The sequence below is a fragment of the Panulirus ornatus genome, chromosome 6, assembly GCF_036320965.1.
Source record: "Panulirus ornatus isolate Po-2019 chromosome 6, ASM3632096v1, whole genome shotgun sequence".
Lineage (NCBI taxonomy): Eukaryota > Metazoa > Arthropoda > Malacostraca > Decapoda > Palinuridae > Panulirus > Panulirus ornatus.
The window spans coordinates 48,318,245-48,340,738 of record NC_092229.1 but is presented as its reverse complement, the minus strand read 5'-3'; the positions used below and the strand labels follow the sequence as shown (position 1 = coordinate 48,340,738).

General features: G+C 38.7%; 1 protein-coding gene across 3 annotated transcripts in view; it reads right to left on the bottom strand.

The window, feature by feature from the left end:
- Nucleotides 1–1,682: 1,682 nt before the first annotated feature.
- Nucleotides 1,683–22,494, bottom strand: part of LOC139749209 (uncharacterized) — a 46,803-nt gene continuing 25,991 nt past the window's right edge. For 2 of the 3 annotated variants that reach the window (XM_071662897.1, XM_071662896.1), the window contains 4 exons: nt 20,736–20,846; nt 15,854–16,017; nt 10,606–10,797; nt 1,683–7,104 (listed from right to left, as the gene is read on the bottom strand). In XM_071662897.1, coding sequence (XP_071518998.1) covers nt 6,685–7,104; nt 10,606–10,797; nt 15,854–16,017; nt 20,736–20,846 — 887 coding nt within the window. In that variant the 3' untranslated portion in view covers nt 1,683–6,684. Of the gene's footprint in view, nt 7,105–10,605; nt 10,798–12,196; nt 12,294–15,853; nt 16,018–20,735; nt 20,847–22,494 lie in introns of all 3 variants that reach the window. The other variant, XR_011712908.1, reaches the window with a different exon arrangement.

Below are 22,494 nucleotides of genomic sequence, written 5' to 3'. Positions count from 1 at the left end.
CAATCTTCGCAACGCAAAAAAAGAGGACAAACAGATCCTTCATCCTCACAATCTTCGCTGCCCCCAAAAAGAAGAAAAACAGATACTACATCTTCAAGATCCCCGACACAATATAAAAGACGGCGAACAGATCCTTCATCCTCATTTTCTTATCCAGACACAAAAAAAGAGGGTTAACAGATCCTTCATCCTTATAACCTTTGCCACCCAAAGAAAGTGAACAAACAGATCCTTCATCCTTACAATCTTCGCCAACCAAAGAAAGTGGACGAACAGATCCTTCATCCTTGTGATCTTTGCCTCCCAAAGAAAGTGAATGAACAGATACTTCATCCACACGAGCTTTGCCATGCACGAAAAAAGGGACGAACAGATTCTACATCTTCACGATCCTCAACACCCAAAAAAAGAGGACGAACATACCCTGCATCCTCACTTTCTTAGCCAAACACAAAAAAAGAGGATTAACAGATCCTTCATCCTTATAATCTTCGCCCTCCAAAGAAAGTGGACAAATAGATCCTTCATCCTTACAATCTTCGCCAACCAAAGAAAGTGGATGAACAGATCCTTAATCCTCATAAACGTAGCCAGACACAAAAAAGATGATTAAATGATCCTTGATCCTCATGATCTTTACCACCCAAGGTGGACGAACAGGTTCATCATTCTTACGGTCTTTGCCAGACAAAAATAATCCAAAATAATCCTTAATGAAGATGGGTCATCATTACAGGAGGGCTTTGATATGATTAATACCTGAGCAAAACAAGCTGCCAGAGTCTGTAATGATAGAGACTTCAGGGCCAACATTGTCCTTAAACCTGTCATCATGGTCATACTTTAAGAGAATTGTTTAGATACAGATGTTCTTAAGTTTTTAACTATACATTACATGAATATCAAAACATGATTATCAATGTAACTTAAAGAAGCACGAGGATCAAATTAAGAGGATCCACGGAAGAGCCACTGAAATGGTATCTGAATCAAAATGAGTGAATTACATCAGAAGTTTAGAGCTATGGGAAAAGAAAAATTTGTCTGTCATGAGGACAGGAGACGAGAGATAGATATATAGATGGATAGATAGATAGATAGAGAGAGGGGGAGGTTCCTGAAAACAGATTTCAAATTTCTAAATTAGCAGGACATTGCTGACAAGGAACAGTTCAGAGATATAGTACGAAGAGTAACCAAAAGCTAAGACAAGCAGGTAGGCAAAAAGATAGAAAAGAATGTCAAGAAGTGCTGCTTGTGAAACAGGCAGCTTATGATTGAAATAAGCTAAACCAAATAGACACTGAATGCCAACAGTTTACACAAGCTACAGTTTACAAAACTACTACATATCATACACTACACTACACAACACGTTAACTTATGCATCACCTTGTTCTTTACTCCTCTATTTCATCCATTCGACAAAAGAAAAAAAGAATCACACTTGGAAAATAATTCTTCAATTCTCCAGCTCTGAATTTGAATGACGCCACTAGGGTTGTAGCAAATTATGCTTTAAAAATCAAATTAGTTACACATATTCCAATTTTTAAAATGACAATTATAATTACAAATGCACTTGGGAATAGCAATTACATTACAATTACCACAAAACAAAATCAATTATAATCACAACTTCTCAAATTTGGAAAAAATAGTTTTGGTTAAAAAACGCTATGTTCACATTGTAAGGTTATCATTTATTTACAAAAAAGTGTCACAAACTACCTTCAAAACAAAAATAGATATTTCATTTTAGTAGAAGTTGTAGATGGTAACTAAAAAGCTGGTGGTTTTTCAAACAATTCACAATTGTACTTTATTAATAACAATGAACGGAAAGAAGTGACACAAAGTTGAGCTCTGTTACCAGTAAAAAATTTCTGGCAATGCTGAAAACTCGCTCTGATGGAGCAGTACACCCAGTCACCTCTCTTGCAAGGTCCTTCAGTGGATGCAAAGTTTGGGACTCTTCTTTCCAGTATCGCACTGGATCACTTGAAAATGACAGTTCCTCTACATCTTGCTTCAACAAAAGACTCACTGACACTGTGCTTCCCTCTAATCCCCATTGCTTTTGGAATTTCTTTGATCATTTTGGTATGAAGGAGAAAAGTCCGGGTCTTTTTGATTCAGGTAATCTTTCTACTAGATCATCCTTGCTACGTTCTTTACCATTGATGATGCTGACCCTTTCTGAACTACCTCCAATTCTTCAAACATTTCCTTGGCATATACCAGCACTTGGTCCTTCTGCTCTTGTAATGGAAACCAGTCCAATTTGAACCTAAGATCCAAAAAAAGCTGCTACTTTAACATCTCTCATTTCCATGTACGGATCCAACCTTTTCTTCAAAGAGTCCAATAAGACTTTAGTAGTATTCACAGTACTGTAACTGGGTCATATGATTATGAATTAGTGAGTGTTTAAGTCCCTGGATTGCTGGTCCAATAGCAGATGTGGTCACATTCTTCTGCCTCTCCACAACTTCCATGGCCTCGTGAAAGTGTCTGAGGACAATCCCAAGCTTCTTTAAGGCAGAAATCTCCACTGGCATGATTTCCTTTTTCCTCTGGGACAGATCAGTTGCATTATTCACTTCTTAGGGTTCTTGAGTTCGTATAATCTGCTTTTGTTTCTATCGGACTGATATTTTTGTTTGGTAGGACCAAGGGATCAGTAGGGTGGACTCAAACAGTTAATAATAAAAAAGTACCACTACTGGCTATACTTTTCATGAATTATACCACTACCACCTTTATTTTTTTGGACAAGTACCGTTACTGCTAACCCTGGTACTTTAAAAGACCACTTGCCCACCTTTGCATTCACAAGGTTACCAGTAACACTTTCCTCCCCTTTCACATTTACAATTAGATTACGATTACTTTATCATAATTAATTATAATTACAATTAATCACTTTAGTTTCATTTTCATTACAATTACAATATTTCAGTAATTAATTACATTTCAATTGCATTACAATTACTCTAACCCTGGATGCCACCAATGGAGGAGGGCTGGGCAGTTCATGGGTTTCACTTGACCACTACATGCCACTGGGACCCATCCCACTTCATCAAACACAGTTTTTAGAACTGGTTTTGTCTTCTATTCACTTCAATATTTCTGGTCTTACCAGTAAACCACTTTGCAAAACACCATCAGTCGATTTCTTTCCCTGATCATACTCTCCCTGAAACCCAATTTACCAAGGCTGCCCTTCTGAATTTACAGATCAACTATAATTTCTATCAATGTTTCCACTTCAGAGTAGTGTTTGGGCCTAACTGTAGATCTTGATTCTCTGAACTTTGAAGACATCTAGCTCATAATTTCTATACACTGTATACCTTTGCATCTGTGTTTTGTAAACCCCCACATACACATACACACCAGCTTTGTACACATTTTTGCCTACTGGACTTCTAGCTGCAAAGAATAATTGCTCTTTCACATCCATGTGTTGAAATCCACATTGCTCGGGATTTCAGTGCACACCATAAAGATTATTTAGGTTCTACCTGGTACGTCAGCAGTGAAGTCAATGCCTCTTTTCCTTTTTTGGCATCCTTAACATGGAACAAATAATCACCTAACATGAAATTCTGATCTTCAGGACCAATCTTTCAATATACTCAAAGTTTCTTTGTATTACCTTTGAACCTTCCCGCTGTATATGTCCATACGTCTGCTCCTTTAGGGTCCTTCAAACACAGCCTTATCTCTGTCATTTTTAACAGAGAATACCCATCCTTAATACCCCTTAAAAGGCAAACTTTGGCACTGACAGAACTCAGTGCTCATCCCACTGTGGCTCCAGCTGTGCAAACTGTACACCCAAGATCATCTTGGCTGGGATGCAGTCTTACATCCCCTCTGCCAGATCAGGCTCCTTAAAGTCATGGTTTGATCTCTGATGCTTGTTTCATTAAGGACAGGTTATTTTGCCATGAAATTCTTCTCTTCCTTTGAATCTTTGCTTTCATTTGTACTCAAAATCACAGCAGCTGTTCTACATAAAGTCAAGCACATCATGAAAACAAAGTATACTGATTCATCTTCTACAGACAAATCTTTCTGGTCCTTAACCACATGTGTCCTCAGTAACTTCTGTAATTCAGCCTTTCCTCCTCTCCTCCTACCTAACCAATCAATAGCTAACTCGCAAACTAACACAGCTTTACAGAATGTTAGTGTGCTTAGAGAAGCTGCTGGTGGGATGTCTGATCACTTCCAGGTGGATGTGGTGGAGAAAGGTTTATGGAGGCTTTAAGAAAAAGAGGAAATGATAAGGGTGGGAAGAGGGTGGTGAGAGTGAGTGGATTTGGAAATGAAGCTTATATAATGAGTTACAAAGAGAAAGAGTGGTTGAAGAATGGCAGAAGGTGAGTGAGTAAACTAGAGGAGTGGATGAGAATAGGAGCTATTAAGGGAAGCAAAGCTTACATGTGTGGTAGAAGTGTGCAGCAAGCAAGAGGTAGGCTATGGGCATGTGAGAAATAGTATATGGGCATTTATGTATGTATATATATATATATATATATATATATATATATATATATATATATATATATATATATATATATATATATATATATCTTCTTTCATACTATTCGCCATTTCCCCCATTAGCGAGGTAGTGTTAAGAACAGAGGACTGGGCCTTTGAGGGAATATCCTCACCTGGCCCCCTTCTCTGTTCCTTTTTTTTTAATTTTCCAAAAGAAGGAACAGAGAAGGGGGCCAAGTGAGGATATTCCCTCAAAGGCTCAGTCCTCTGTTCTTAACGCTACCTCGCTAATGCGGGAAATGGCGAATAGTATGAAAAAAAAAATATATAATATATAATATATATATATATATATATATCCCTGGGGATAGGGGAGAAAGAATACTTCCCACGTATTCCCTGCGTGTCGTAGAAGGCGACTAAAAGGGGAGGGAGCGGGGGGCTGGAAATCCTTCCCTCTCATTTTTTTTAATTTTCCAAAAGAGGGAACAGAGAATTGGGCCAGGTGAGGGTATTCCCTCAAAGGCCGAGGCCTCTGTTCTTAACGCTACCTCGCTAATGCGGGAAATGGCGAATAGTTTGAAAGAAAGAAAAGAAAGATATATATATATATATATATATATATATATGTGTGTGTGTGTGTGTGTGTGTGTGTGTGTGTGTGTGTGTGTGTGTGTGTGTGTGTGTGAATGGCCCATTCTTTGTCTGTTTCCTGATGCTACCTCGCTGACGTGGGAAACAGCGATCAATATTTTTTCATCATTATACTTGATTGCTCAACACAAACTGTACACTGTGATTCCTGCTGCACAGCATAATACTGACTGATAGCACTGCTCAGTCTCTGCTATCAAAAGTTCACTTAAGGGAGCATCAAATAATTACAGGTTCTTAAAATATGACCTTAGCTGTATAGCTGATTTGCTGCACGGGAGTCCAGGTGTGTGGGAGTCCTTGCTCAGCAACGGCCCACATTTCCCGAAGGCAAGCTGACCTGTAAGTGCACTGCTCGCAGTGGTGAGGCATGCTCTGCATACATCCTTGGTATGGTTCACCGTTTCTATCTCAACACAGATAATATTCTCTCTCGACTCCTAATGGCACTCAACCTTTTTTGGTGCTTGGGCCCTGCTGATGCTCTGTTTAAATTGAGCCTAAAAGTGCCCCTTGCAGGGATATTAATGGTTTTTACTCTTACAGGGGACGAGCCTGACATATTAAAGCCTTCCTGGTGTGACAGGGTGAGGTAAAACTTACCAGAATTCATGGCAGATGTTGGTGTTATCCCCCCAAGCCAGGCAGGCATCCCCAGCCAGCTGTCTCTGTGCTGATCTGGTACTAACTGACCCATTACTGACCTTCATCTCTGTTCTGTATGATATGGGATGCCATTTTTTGCATTACCAAGGTGGTTAGTTCAGTTTCCTTGATTATTTACTCCACTAGTTCATGTTTCCACACTTGAAGCATTTTCAGTCACTTTCTCTTTGTATTTTCTTACTTGAACACCATACATATTACACATATAACTGATCCAACATATTCAATAATCTTCCAAACTACTCAATCCCCCTTTTATAATACTTTTTTTTTTGCCCACTAACACTTCCTCATCTGCTCTCCTCACAGTCATTCCTATTTCTTTCCTTCTTCTCATGCTATTCACCACTTTTCAAAACTTTTCTTTTCTTTCATACTATTCGCCATTTCCCGCGTCAGCAAGGTAGCGTTAAGAACAGAGGACTGGGCCTCTGAGGAAACATCCTCATCCAGCCCCCTTCTCTGTTCCTTCCTATGGAAAAAAAAAAAAAAAAAAAAAAAAAAAAGAGAGGGGAGGATTTCCAGTCCCCCGCTCCCTTCCCTTTTAGTCGCCTTCTATGACACGCAGGGAATACAGGGGAAGTATTCTTTCTCCCCTATCCCCAGGGAAAATATTTTCAAAACTTTTCAAAACATTTTCTTATTTTCTCTGAAGTTTCTCAACATATATTCACCCCATTTTTCATTTTCTCTTTTTAGCCTTTTTGATGGGGATAAATGTTTCCACAGAGCAATATAGAACAGTTCAAGGAAAATACAGTGAATCCTGTACCACTGGAATTCATCACCTAAGACAAATCCATTATCTTGAGATGGCTCACTACAATTGTAATTATATTCTATGCTCTAAGCACAGACTCCATCAACACTTATTATATCACTATCAAATTCACATCCTGGCATGATTAGATCTGGTTTCTCATCCATGTTCACATACGAGCTAAGACATGATGGATATGCATGTGATGGTGTAGGATTATGGGTACTTGATAATTGAGCTTCCTCAGTCTTATAATACTCTTTTGTCAAAGGTTCCTCTTTACATGGCCTCAGCTCCAAGATATCATTCAAACTACTTTGATGAATGGAGCTGTGTTTCAGGGCCCTTCTTAGGTCAATCAGAGAAATGGATATATTTTTTTCATTATCTGCCATTTCAAGAAGTGATGGCCACAAAAACCAGCGTTCAAGGAAGGTACCATCATGTAGCCAAGTTACAAGGGAAGGCAAGTCATACAATAGTTGGAATCTTTTCAAATGGCGGATCTGAAAGGAAAGTAACTGAATTATTTGAAGCAATAATTCTGAAGTTTTGAAGGACAAGATTATATCCATGACTTTCTATATTGCAACTGTAAAAATGTGGACTCTTGGCATTCTGTCCAGAATCATACAATCTCTCCATGTCATACACAACACATGACAACACTTAATTCACAGAGTTCATTCTTCATAACACTAGATTTTCCTGTAGAGAGCACTATGTGCTAGCCCTGCCTTTCGACAACAACGTAGGAGCAATAGACAGAAGAAGCAGGCAGGAATATTTAGGTAGGTGCATTAGGTACAAACATTAGGTAGAAATAGTTGGTAAGAACATCAGACAGGAGCATTAGATAGAAGTGGTCAGTGGAACATCAGGAAGGAGCCTCTACAAACACTGTGCTAGAGCTGCCCTCTGCTAGTGGCCTGTCAAGGGTGAGGCACTAAAGACTAAGAAGTGGCACTGGAGTTCAACAGTTATGGAGGCTCTATTGCAGCAGCCATAGCCTTGAGGGAGTTCCAGAGGGGAACAGGCATCAAAGATATAGATAGATAGATGTAAATCACTTACCTTACTGCAAAAGTTCATTCATACCCAAAAGTATAATAGTCTTTGATGCATCAGAAAGGATCTGAATAGATCATATTTGTCAGCTATGAACACAAGCACTTTTCAAAGGTAGCAGATCTAAATTCTAGTGTTATGAAGCATCTACCTTCTAATAGCTATATTTATCATTTAACCTTATTCATTCAACTGAAATGTTATGTACTGTATAATAATTTAGACTCTTACTCCTTAGTCATGCTTCTCACAAGTACAGTAACCTCTTCCCCACTCCATCTCCTCCTTTAAAGAAAAAGAAAAAAAAAATGCATACTAACAGTGAATCACCCTCATGACTTTGGAACATATAAGGATTAGCCATAAAATCCCCCAGGTAAAAAAAAATCTGAAAGGCACAAGAAAACCTTTTTCCCCCCCAAAAGGCAGTACTGATGATGCTGAGGACCTCTGAAATCTCTTCACAGAATACAAAGAACAGCTGTCTGATCTCTGTAAGGGTTTATTCAACACTACACAGGATTGCAGGAGTGAGAATTAATAGAAAAAACTAAACTGCTCTCTGTGCATTTAAGTCCAACTTAAAAGAACCTTCAGGCAACAAGGGGTCTCCACAAAAAAAAAAAAAAGCCAGGACCGACAACCAAAATTTACAAAGAATGGAGGTTCAGCTCTTTCCCAAGAAACTGGTCTCTGAGAAAAACTCTAACACAGTTTCCTCATTATATCTAGCCTTAGAGTAAGAGTCCTCTAATTAAATGGATGGGGAAGAGTCCTGTGGCTTACTTGTCCCTGATATAGGCTTTGGCATATAGCAGTGGACCCAAAAGTTCCCCCTGAAGGAAAGCAAGGAACATGAGGAAGATAACCAGTGTCCTGCGGCTGTGAGGCAATATCCTAACTAATTATACTACTCTCAAACTATGGACCTACCGAATGCTCCAAATGATGGCAGAAGATTTGAAAGGGCCCCTATTTCCTTAAACAGAAGAGCACCAACCTGAAGTAGAGGGCTCGACCTGTAAGCATTGTGGAGCAGGCTCTGTTTGCATAACTGGCTGTGGGGAAGATAAAGCCCAGGAAAGCCCTTAATGGGTAAAGCATCCTAAGATCTAAATACTAGGTCCTTCATCAGCTGTCAGTAAATCTATAAAATGACAGAAGAAAAGAGAATTGATCAAGATGCTGAATCATCTTCATAAGTTCAGTTAATTTATGAAACGATTGAAAAAAGAGAATTGATCAAGAAGCTGAATCATCTCATAAGTTATCTGGCTGGGTCCTTGTCTGGAACCTTTACAGAATTTAAGGACAAGAAGTAATTCATTTAAGGTGAATAGTATTGTAACCTTTGTTTTCATATTTGGCATCAAAAGCAAAGCATACAAGGCAGGAAGCCAAACCAGTCCATTTCCAATATAAGATCAAGAAATCGTTTATCTCTTTTTATTGTTTGTGTGGTACACATACACATTTCTTGTGAATTTTATGTATCATATGTAAGGTAGGAGGTGTTGGACATGTGTCAGGAACATATCTCAATCTAATCACGGTATTGTTCATGAGGAAAATTCCCCTTTCCTTTATGAGTTGTTTCACTATAAAGTCATGTTTTTTCAGGGATGTGATCCTAACATAGCACCAAAGCGACTGCAAGGGATGTTACTCTGAGCTTACCAGTATGATAAAAAACTGAATTTCAGCCTGGGAAGGTCATGAAAACTGCAGATTTTCTGTCATGGGCACACTTACAAGAGAATGGAGAAGGACAAATGTTTGAGAACACAAACATGGTATCTTTCCTACCCATCAGACCAGAGCATTTGGAGAAGATAAGGAGCAACAGCAATTGATGAAACAGTAAATTTGATCTTGGAAACCATGATCTCTTGGTGTCCTGACACCAAAGATACTGTCCCCATTCCCCAACCAGCTACTGCCTAGTTTCTGTTGAAAAGATGAGTTCCCAGCACAAAATTATTTGAAATTCAGAGGAAATAGGATAGTCATACCTCATGCTTTGCATGGCGAGATCAAGAAGCCAAAGCAATCAACTCATAAAGGTGTAAAAAAACTGTTTGAAACATGCAAGAGAATTTGTGAACTGACCAAGTATAAATGCTGATATTAAAGAGCACATCATCCAGTGTGAAATATGCATCCAATTCAGCAATGCCTAACAAAAGGAAACTCTAATGTCCCATAAGATAGCAGACCAATCATGGGAAAGTATAAGAGTCAACTTGTCTGAGCTGAGGAATCAGAACTTTTTACTGACTGGCTTATCTTAGCAACTTTTGGGAAGTTGATGTGTTGGAGACAACAAGGACCTGTGAAGTCATCAGAAAACTGGAAGTTCACTTTGCAAGATATGAATAAATTACCAGTGAATCACAATGATTATAACAAGAAAAGATTTGTTATATGAAATAACAATAACAAAAGTAATCAGACACCAATTTTTTGGTTAAAGTAAAATAAAGTATAAAACATGCTCAGAAACAACTCACTCAACACTCAGTCCTTATTCCCACACTTTTTAGCACTTTGTACTGACACGTCCACAAAATGTCTACAATTATCAGAGTATAGCAGAGAACAAAATGTACTTTTGAAGTTATCTATTTCACTGAAGAAGAATATATTTGAAAGTGTAAGATTGAATACATTTCTTATACAACTTGAAATATGTGAGATTCACAAGGTTGGAAAGGAAACCTAAATGAAGAAGGAATGGTAAAAGAAATAACATCATCATTTCTATGCAAGCTGATCTGTAACAAAAAAGATTAAATGAAATTGTAGATCTAAGAAACCAAAGGAATAAGGTTTCTCAGCAATATAAAAACAAAAGGTCAACCCTAGTCTCTATTTCACAGTTCAAAAGAACTTACAACTGGTAATGATGACCTCTTAATCCCAGTCTCTAGACCTCTCACCTGGTGTGGTACAGGAGCACTGGAAGGTATAAGGGCAGTGGCAGCTTTGTTGATATACTGGTTGATGTACAAGCATGCATAAAACCACTGGTTCTTGATGGGCATAACACTTTCCCCCTTGAGGTCTTCTGGCACAAAGAATAGCACACGGTCAGCTGTTTCCATCTGCTCACTCATCCACTTCTTAGGGCTCTGTAACCAGTACAATCATCTGATAATATGTTTTGCTAATCATAATAAAACTCCGTACTTCCACATATTTTGGGGCTTTTTCTGGGCTATAAAATGCTGGCTGTTAACATTATCACTAGATATTTTCTAATTCATAAATATTGTGAATAAACAATTAAGTTAGTATTGCATTCTCACAAACTACATCATAACATAACAGTATTATCATATTCTACCTCCCTCATACTGGCATTTACACATAGGACTCAAAGCTCTAAAAAAGCAGAAATGGAATTTACAGAAACTCCAGACATGGCTAAGTGCATGTATACTGACAGCTCTCTAAACTCTGGTACTGGGACAGCAGGTAGGGCTACCACTGTGATCTAGACCAATGGTACAGGTTTTATCTCTCTAATCCAGTGCTCTGTGGTTCAATAACTCCCATGGTCTGGCACATCTTGAATCTGCTGCCATTAATTTGTGGATCTGCCACTAGGGCAGTGCTGTCAGCAGTGCTAAGGTGTCAAAATCTGTTTATGCTGTAGCTGAGCTAATTAACAGTCCTATGAATTTCTTACATTCAGTTTTTTGCTAAAAATGAAAGCCAGAAAAGTTTAAAGTTTCAGAAAACTTTGAAAGGTGCCAGGAGTACAGAATCAGAGTGCACTTATAAAGTGGTTTAAGCTCCCACACAATGAAGGTGTAAGCTTATCTACAGAGATGCTTATCGATGCTTATCGAGCAGGCCAAAGTTTTTCATAGAGGACTAAAGCTAGACTATTATTGTGAATATTTGCAAAGATGGTTATACAAGGTTAAGTGGAGACAGAATTTCAGTACATAGAGTGTGTGGTGAAAAGCGTAGTGCTGACATGAAAGTTTGCAATGTAAGGCTGTATCAAAAGAATCGATAAAAACTCCAATTCTCTATTAAACAACCAACAGTAATATGAACAGGGCGAAAGAGAGTGTACAAGCTGGCTGCCTGGCTGGAACTGATGCAGTGCGGGCTGGCTGCCTTGACGATAACAATAAAACAACAATAGTAATGAGGTGACCAAAGCTAACTACCAACCTATGGTCGTTCGTTACATTAACTACTTGTCACAAAGCTACAACAAAGTCAGTGGATTAATTTGCACAGTTAGTAGCATCAGAAACGTAGCTCCAGATCAAGTGTATAATGCTGATGAATTTGCCTTGTATTGGCATCATATGCCCCGAAAAACCCTTATTCAAGATACTGCAGTTTTCATCTGGGGCTACTTCTGATGTATTCTGATGTAACAATAAAAACCTTGTTTGGAAGCATTAATGGCTGTATCATTTCCTGTTTTAAGTTTTGTTCTACCTTTAGTAACAGAGCAATATGTATGTGGACTGAGCTGGCAAAACTAGGGGTTGGGCATATATTTACATAGGGGGTTCTCTTTGGGGTCAATTTCTGTTTTCTGGCATTTTCTGTGGTCTAGCAAAGGCCAGGTCCCAAGATTGCTGGATTAAAGAAGTTCAACCTGTAATACATCAGAGAAAATTTTTAGAATAAATAACAAGGCATCTCCCCTACAAACTGAAAATTGTCCTCCATACTCATCACACTTGAACTTTTACAAATCACTGCCACAGGCTGGTCTCTGAAGCCTGAGACAAATACTCAAACATTTTGGTATGGTGTAAGGATGAGAATAGAGGTAAAATTGTTGACAAGCAAGAAGATGAATCAGAAAAAATGAGGGAAGGAGTATGAAAGTAAGGTGATTGAAAGGTTGACTGAAAGTGCAGTGAATGTAGGAATGCAGTCATATGTGAATAAGGTGTTTCAAATGTTTAGAGTATTACTATCAAAGGTGAGATCTGGGATAAAAAGAGCAATGCATGATGGACAGAAGAGATTAGAAATGCTATGGAAGAGAAGAAAAAGGGATACAGTAGATTGCTCAATAGGAATGTACCAGTTGAAGTTTAGCAATGAAGGGAAGAATACAAAAAATGTAAGTAGAATGTTAAGAAGCTGATAGAGGGGCAGCACTTGGTACATGCATAGGTATGGAGGATGGAAGGAAGAGGATACAAGTGCAAGGGCCTAATGCAAAAAAGGAGGTAAGAAGGTCACTAATAAGGCTGAATGTAGGGAAGGTACCTGGACTGGATAGCATCATGGTTGAAATGCTGAAGTATGGAGGAGAAAGTGCAATTTAGCATGGAAACAGAAGGTTGTCCCTGAGGAATGGGTGAAAGCTATTATTATTCCTTTATTCAAAGGAAAAGGTGCTAAGGAAGTATGCAGCATTTATAGGGGAATAAGTCTTTTAAGTATACCAAGAAAAGCATTATTCATTTTATCATACTTGATTGCCATTTCCTGCATCAGCGAGGTAGTGCTAGGAAACAGACAAAGACTGGCCCATCCACTCATATACACATGCATATATGTGCATTACAAATGACAGCTAGAAACTGAGTGTGAATGAATGTGGCCTTTTTTGTCTGTTTTCCTGGTGCATCCTCACTGAAGCAGGGAGTAGTGATGCTGTTTCCTGTGGGGTGGGGTAGTGACAGGAATGGATGAAGACAAGCAAGTATGAATATGTACATGTGTATGTATGTATAGGTCTGTGTATGTGTATGTATGTATGTATATGTGCATATGTAGGCATTTATGTATATATATATATATATCATCGTCTGTTTCATGGCGCTACCTCACTGACACGGGAAACAGCAATTATATATATATATATATATATATATATTATTTTTTTTTTTCATACTATTCGCTATTTCCCGCGATAGCGAGGTAGCGTTAAGAACAGAGGACTGGGCCTTTGAGGGAATATCCTCACCTGGACCTCTTCTCTGTTCCTTCTTTTGGAAAGAAAAAAAAAAAAAAAAAAAAAAAACGAGAGGGGAGGATTTCCAGCCCCCCGCTCCCTTCCCTTTTAGTCGCCTTCTACAACACGCAGGGAATACGTGGGAAGTATTCTTTCTCCCCTATCCCCAGGGATATATATATATATATATATATATATATATATATATATATATATATATATATATATATATATATTTTTTTTTTTTTTTTTTTTTTTTATACTTTGTCGCTGTCTCCCGCGTTTGCGAGGTAGCGCAAGGAAACAGACGAAAGAAATGGCCCAACCCCCCCCCCATACACATGTACATACACACGTCCACACACGCAAATATACATACCTACACAGCTTTCCATGGTTTACCCCAGACGCTTCACATGCCTTGATTCAATCCACTGACAGCACGTCAACCCCGGTATACCACATCGCTCCAATTCACTCTATTCCTTGCCCTCCTTTCACCCTCCTGCATGTTCAGGCCCCGATCACACAAAATCTTTTTCACTCCATCTTTCCACCTCCAATTTGGTCTCCCTCTTCTCCTCGTTCCCTCCACCTCCGACACATATATCCTCTTGGTCAATCTTTCCTCACTCATTCTCTCCATGTGCCCAAACCATTTCAAAACACCCTCTTCTGCTCTCTCAACCACGCTCTTTTTATTTCCACACATCTCTCTTACCCTTACGTTACTTACTCGATCAAACCACCTCACACCACACATTGTCCTCAAACATCTCATTTCCAGCACATCCATCCTCCTGCGCACAACTCTATCCATAGCCCACGCCTCGCAACCATACAACATTGTTGGAACCACTATTCCTTCAAACATACCCATTTTTGCTTTCCGAGATAATGTTCTCGACTTCCACACATTTTTCAAGGCTCCCAAAATTTTCGCCCCCTCCCCCACCCTATGATCCACTTCCGCTTCCATGGTTCCATCCGCTGACAGATCCACTCCCAGATATCTAAAACACTTCACTTCCTCCAGTTTTTCTCCATTCAAACTCACCTCCCAATTGACTTGACCCTCAACCCTACTGTACCTAATAACCTTGCTCTTATTCACATTTACTCTTAACTTTCTTCTTCCACACACTTTACCAAACTCAGTCACCAGCTTCTGCAGTTTCTCACATGAATCAGCCACCAGCGCTGTATCATCAGCGAACAACAACTGACTCACTTCCCAAGCTCTCTCATCCCCAACAGACTTCATACTTGCCCCTCTTTCCAAAACTCTTGCATTTACCTCCCTAACAACCCCATCCATAAACAAATTAAACAACCATGGAGACATCACACACCCCTGCCGCAAACCTACATTCACTGAGAACCAATCACTTTCCTCTCTTCCTACACGTACACATGCCTTACATCCTCGATAAAAACTTTTCACTGCTTCTAACAACTTTCCTCCCACACCATATATTCTTAATACCTTCCACAGAGCATCTCTATCAACTCTATCATATGCCTTCTCCAGATCCATAAATGCTACATACAAATCCATTTGCTTTTCTAAGTATTTCTCACATACATTCTTCAAAGCAAACACCTGATCCACACATCCTCTACCACTTCTGAAACCACACTGCTCTTCCCCAATTTGATGCTCTGTACATGCCTTCACCCTCTCAATCAACACCCTCCCATATAATTTACCAGGAATACTCAACAAACTTATACCTCAGTAATTTGAGCACTCACTCTTATCCCCTTTTGCCTTTGTACAATGGCACTATGCACGCATTCCACCAATCCTCAGGCACCTCACCATGAGTCATACATACATTAAATAACCTTACCAACCACTCAACAATACAGTCACCCCCTTTTTTAATAAATTCCACTGCAATACCATCCAAACCTGCTGCCTTGCTGGCTTTCATCTTCCGCAAAGCTTTCACTACCTCTTCTCTGTTTACCAAATCATTTTCCCTAACCCTCTCACTTTGCACACCACCTCGACCAAAACACCCTATATCTGCCACTCATATTGATATAAAACCATTTTCTATCTCAGTCACTTTTTTCCAAGTGGTGCCAGGTACAGTAATCTAATCTGTTTCTTATACAACCACCTGTCTGTTATAAACTAAACTGTCTGTAACACACTTACCTGTTTATTCATACATCCAGCTCTGTGTAATACCTCCATCTGTTTGTTAAACCCAATCTGTTTTTCATATGCCTACCTGTCCAGTGCAATCAAAATCAATCATGACAGGGCTGATTAAACTTGCTTCTTGCAGGAAGATAGCTATTTTCTTCACCAATTCAAAGCTATCTATGGTAGTGCAATGGTACACTAAAAGCAGTTTTGGCTTCTTGAGATTCTCCCTTAGGGCAGTGTACATCACTGTAAAGGAAGAATAAATCACCAAGCTGAGTTGACCCTTGGACTGCAAACTCTGCTACTGAGGATGGGGGCTAATTACACTTCACTACATATAGAGCAGGCCAATTTACAACAATAGCACCCCAATTAAGAATGCACAAATGTTCCCATCAAATTAAGAAGGGTATAAGCAAACCAAGTATCAGAATGTTATAATCCTTACACATTAGAGTGAACAAACTAGACTTGTGCAATAACAATACTTCAAGGCCTTGCCACCTTAATTATCAAGTTTAATGATAAAAATGTCTTATGCTTTTTGCAACCACATCAAATCATTTCATAATTATCTGTACCTAATTCAGAAAAATATCATCTCATCAAGAGTATCAAAGTTATTGGTAAATGTTACTTTTTACCAATAATGTACTGACAGTTGTCAGATATTTGTAAATAACATCAGATACCTCAGTTCAGTTATGGAAGGTGCACTGTTTTGTGGAATATTCAACTATGTGAATGCTTTAATGGACTTCTAACTACCAATTCTGCAGTTGTAGATGCTTAACAGTTAATCTAGGTCTAGGTGGCTGCTGATAAAGATATAAGCATCTTTTAGGAATGATTACGAGATGAATATTTTTGAGTTGAAAAACTTGAAATTGGTTTGCTATGGGGTTCCTGAGAGAGCACATTTCAAGTAAAAGTTAGAAAACCTGATAACAGTAGAAACTTTATAAACCCTCAGGCTAAGCTGCAGTCACACATAACTTTAAGACTTAAGTTACTGAGCTTTTACAGAAATAAGTAGTCATTCCATTGCATATCTGTGTATGAAAATGGCATTTGCATGTTATGCTTGTTGGCAGAGAGAGATCTGTAAATACAATTGGGTCATGTGATAGGTGAGTTAGAAACTCAAAAACTTCAGTATCACACATACGTCATCACATACAAAGTTCCAATGAAAATATAAGATTAAAGATTGAAGGTAAAAAATACACAAAACATACTCCATAAATGTACCAAACCAACAAAAATACACAAAACATACTTTACATAATATGATATTTAATGAGAGCTTCCTAGAAAATGTAGTATTGAGGAATTGACATTGTGGTGGAATGGACTGCAAAAGAGTGAGGAGAAGGGATGGGTAACAGAGTGCTCTACATTTATCCCTGAATTATCTGATCCAGCAACCATCTCAACATGGAGTTGAGAATTTCATAGGCTTTATGAAAAACATACCCAATTATGATCCTATGCCATGTCTTTTTCTCTTTTTTAAAGTTCCCTGTAGCTATGAGAAACAAGCTTAACAAAATACAAAGCAAGATCTATATAAAAAAAGATACCAGATGTCAGACAGTGTTAGGGTAGGTAATGACACAAGCCAAGCAAGAAGTTACAAATGCTGACAGCATACAAAAGTTTAAAAAGTTGTATGAAAGGTATGTCTGAAAAACATAGTCATTCCCCATACTGCACGAATAGGTTAAAAATAGGCAGCTACACATAGACAGACAGACAAACAATGATCAGACAGATTAACAGAGAAACAGATGGACAACACTAAGCATGAAAAGAATGAGAAAAATGCTCAATAACCCCAGAAAACACCTGAATGAAGATACAGAAAACACCTGAATGAAGATATCTATTATTGATCTTAATGAGAAGGTGAAATTTTGATTAATAAACATCTGACAAAGTGAGATAACAGTGTCAAATTTATTGAAAATATATTCAGTCTATAACACAATAAACACATGGTAAGGATAGTGCTAAGATAAATGAACTTTCACCTTGTTTTCCTGTAAATACTGTTAAGACAATAATCTTTTGTACTTATACAAAATCATTGTAAACTATGTTATAGTGTGCATTTAAACATATATACAAATATTCATTTGTTTATTCATTACACTTAGTTGCTGTCTCCTGCGTTAGTGAAGTAGTGCAAGGAAACAGAAGAAAGAATGGCCCAATGGCCCAACCCACCCACATACATATGTATATACATGAACACCCACACAAACACATATTCATACCTATACATTTCAACGTATACATACATATACATACACAGACATATACACTTATACACATGTATATATTCATACTTGCTGCCTTCATCCATCCCCGCCACCACCCTGCCACACATGAAATGGCAACCCCTTCCCCCTGCAGGCGTGCGAGGTAGCACTAGGAAAAGACAACAAAGGCCACATTTGTTCACACTGTCTCTAGTTGTCATGTGTAATGCACTGAAACCACAGCTCCCTTTCCATATCCAGGCCCCACAAAACTTTCCATGATTTACCCCAGATGTTTCACATGCCCTGGTTCAATCCATTGACAGCACATTGACCCCGGTATACCACATCATTCCAATTCACTCAGACAGGAGACAGCGAAAAAGTATAATAATAATATATATATATTTATTTATCTATTCATTATACTTGGAGGCTGCCTCCCACATTAGTGAGGTAGCGCAAGGAAACAGACGAAAGAATGGCCCAGCCCACCCACATACACATGTATATACATAAACACCTACACACACAAATACACATACCTATACATTTCAACACATACATATATATACATATATGCACATTTCAACATATATATACATATACATACACAGACATATACATATATAAACATGTACATATTCATACATGCTGCCTTCATCCATTGCCACCGCCACCCCACCACACATGAAATGACGCCCCCTTCCCCACATGTGTGCAAGGTAGCGCTAGGAAAAGACAACAAAGGCCACATTTGTTCACTCTCAGTCTCTAGCTGTCATGTCTAATGCATCAAGACCACAGCTCCCTTTCCACATCCAGGCCCTACAAAACTTTCCATGGTTTACCCCAGATGCTTCACATGCCCTGGTTCAATCCACTGACAGCACATCGACAGCGGTATATCACATTGTTCCAATTCACTCTATTCCTTGCATGCCTTTCACCCTCCTGTATGTTCGGGCCCCGATCGCTCAAAATCTTTTTCAAACCATCCTTCCACCTCCGATTTGGTCTCCCACTTCTCATTCCCTCCACCTCAGACACATACATCCTCTTTGTCAATCTTTCCTCACTCATTCTCTCCATGTGACCAAACCATTTTAATACACCCTCTTCTGCTCTATCAGCCACACTCTTTTTATTAACACACATCTCTCTTACCCTTTCATTACTTGCTCGATCAAACCACCTCACACCACATATTGTCCTCAAACATCTCATTCCCAACACATTCACCCTCCTCCGCACAACCCTATCTATTGTCCATGCCTCACAACCATATAACATTATTGGAACCACTATTCCTTCAAACATACCCATTTTTGCTCTCTGAGATGACGTTTTCACCTTCCACACATTCTTCAACGCTCAGAGAACCTTTGCCCCCTTCCCCACCCTATGACTCACTTCCGTTCCATGGTTCCATCCGCTGCCAAATCCACTCCCAGATATCTAAAACACTTTACTTCCTCCAGTTTTTCTCCATTCAAACTTACCTCCCAATTGACTTGTCCCTCAACCCTAATGAATCTCATAACCTTGCTCTTATTCACATTTACTCTCAGCTTTCTTCTTTCACACACTTTACCAAACTCAGTCACCAACTTCTGCAGTTTCTCACCCGAATCAGTAACCAGCACTGTATCATCAGCGAACAACAACTGACTCACTTCCCAAGCCCTCTCATACACAACCGACTGCATACTTGCCCCTCTCTCCAAAACTCTTGTATTCACCTCCCTAACAACCCTATCCATAAACAAATTAAACAACCATGGAGACATCACACACCCCTGCCGCAAACCAACATTCACTGGGAACCAATCACCTTCCTCTCTTCCTACCTGTACACATGCTTTACCTCTCTTCCTACCCGTACACATGCCTTACATCCTCAATAAAAGCTTTTCGCTGCTTCTAGCGACTTACCTCCCAAATCATATACTCTTAATACCTTCCACAGAGCATCTCTATCAACTCTATCATATGCCTTCTCCAGATCCATAAAAGCTACATACAAATCCATTTGTTTTTCTAAGTATTTCTCACAAGCAAACACCTGATCAACGCTATAATCCTGTGCCTTAATCGAGGATGATTTGTTGGAAAACCTGCATCAAAATCTTTTTTTTACAACAGTTATAAGAAATTGAAAGAAGTAAGTCATCTACCACAGAATGATTTCCATAACAAATCTAATGTGTAAATTAGGCATACTTGATTGTATTGGGTCAACCTGTCTGGTTAAGAAACAGACAAAGCATTTCATTAATTGTGAGACAATGCTGTGCATGGTCACTGTCTCCTCTACACATCATTCAAAGTAATAATCATCCTTCATTATTCTGAGATGAACAGATATTTTAATCTAAATTTAATTCCATGCAACAAAAACAGAAAGTGTTCAGTGTTCTGGGTCAACCATTCAACTGGCTCCTAATCTAACACCTGCTACTTATTTCTTAAACTCATTATAACTCTACAAGCAAAATTCTATTGCATTAATAATCAGTAGTCATAAACATTTATACTGGAAAAATATTGATATCTATCACTGTTATGACATCCCTGTATCTTAGGGATGTTTCATACATCTCTCTTCACTGAGCATACACATAGTTTTATACAAATTTACCAATATTTTTTTAGTGACTATATCATTAGCAGTAAAAACAGATAAGGGAATCGGTTTACCTTTTCTTTTTTGTCGCAATTCATACAAAGACAGGCCCAGCATTAGCAAGATGATGAAGATCCCGACACTGGTGATTATCAAGTACTCTAATGTCATATTGCATGGGACCACTGAAAACATAATGGTGCCTTTAATACAAACAGGGTGTACACTAGAGAAATAAAAAAAAACAAGACACAACTCTTTGATAATTAAAAATGTGTATTATCATGATCATTATTATAATTATTATCATTATTATTATTATTATTATTATTATCCCCCACCCTATCATATGCCTGCGGGGAGGGGGCGAAAATTCTGGGAGCCTTGAAGAATGTTTGGAAGTCGAGAACATTATCTCGGAAAGCAAAAATGGGTATGTTTGAAGGAATAGTGGTTCCAACAATGTTGTATGGTTGCGAGGCATGGGCTATGGATAGAGTTGTGCGCAGGAGGGTGGATGTGCTGGAAATGAGATATTTGAGGACATTATGTGGTGTGAGGTGGTTTGATCGAGTAAGTAATGTAAGGGTGAGAGAGATGTGTGGAAATAAAAAGAGTGTGGTTGAGAGAGCAGAAGAGGGTGTTTTGAAATGGTTTGGTCACATGGAGAGAATGAGTGGGGAAAAATTGACCAAGAGGATATATGTGTCAGAGGTGGGGGGAATGAGAAGTGGGAGACCAAATTGGAGGTGGAAAGATGGAGTGAAAAAGATTTTGACTGATCGGGGCCTGAACATGCAGGAGGGTGAAAGGCGTGCAAGGAATAGGGTGAATTGGAACGATGTGGTATACCAGGGTCGACGCGCTGTCAATGGATTGAACCAGGGCATGTGAAGCGTCTGGGGTAAACCATGGAAAGTGTGTGGGGTCTGGATGTGGAAAGGGAGCTGTGGTTTCGGTGCATTATTACATGACAGCTAGAGACTGAGTGTGAACGAATGGGGCCTTTGGTGTCTTTCCTAGCGCTACCTCGCACACATGAGGGGGAGGGGGTTGTTATTCCATGTGTGGCGAGGTGGCGATGGGAACAAATAAAGGCAGAAAGTATGAATTAGGTACATGTGTATATATGTATATGTCTGTGTGTGTATATATATGTGTACATTGAGATGTATAGGTATGTATATTTGCGTGTGTGGACGTGTATGTATATACATGTGTATGTGGGCGGGTTGGGCCATTCTTTCATCTATTTCCTTGCGCTACCTCGCTAACGCGGGAGACAGCGACAAAGCAAAATATGAAATAATAAAATAAATAATTATTATTATCATTATCATTATTATTATCATTATTATTATAATTACTATTATTATCATTACTATTATCATTATCATTATCATTATTATTATCATTATTATTACTATTATCATTATTATTATTATTATTATCATCATCATCATCATCATCATCATCATTATCATTATAATTATCATTATCAATTTTCATCATTACTATTGCTTTTATAATAATGATAATTATTCTTATTATCATTACTGTTATCATGTAACCCAAGGACCCCTTCTGAAGGGGCTTTTAAAATTTCAAGGCTTTGTTCCATGTGGGAGCAGGGTAACATGAGCTCCTCCGGGGCAAGAAGGTCCTTGATGACACAGTATTCTTTTCCACCTAAGTTGACTTTTTGTTCATGGGGAAACCTGTTACAAGTAGAGTCTGCTACGACCAATGTATGCATAACAATGATATACACAAAATGCACATTCAAAACATAAAAGAGAAATCATACTTCAAAATGGAAAAATGAAACGTTGA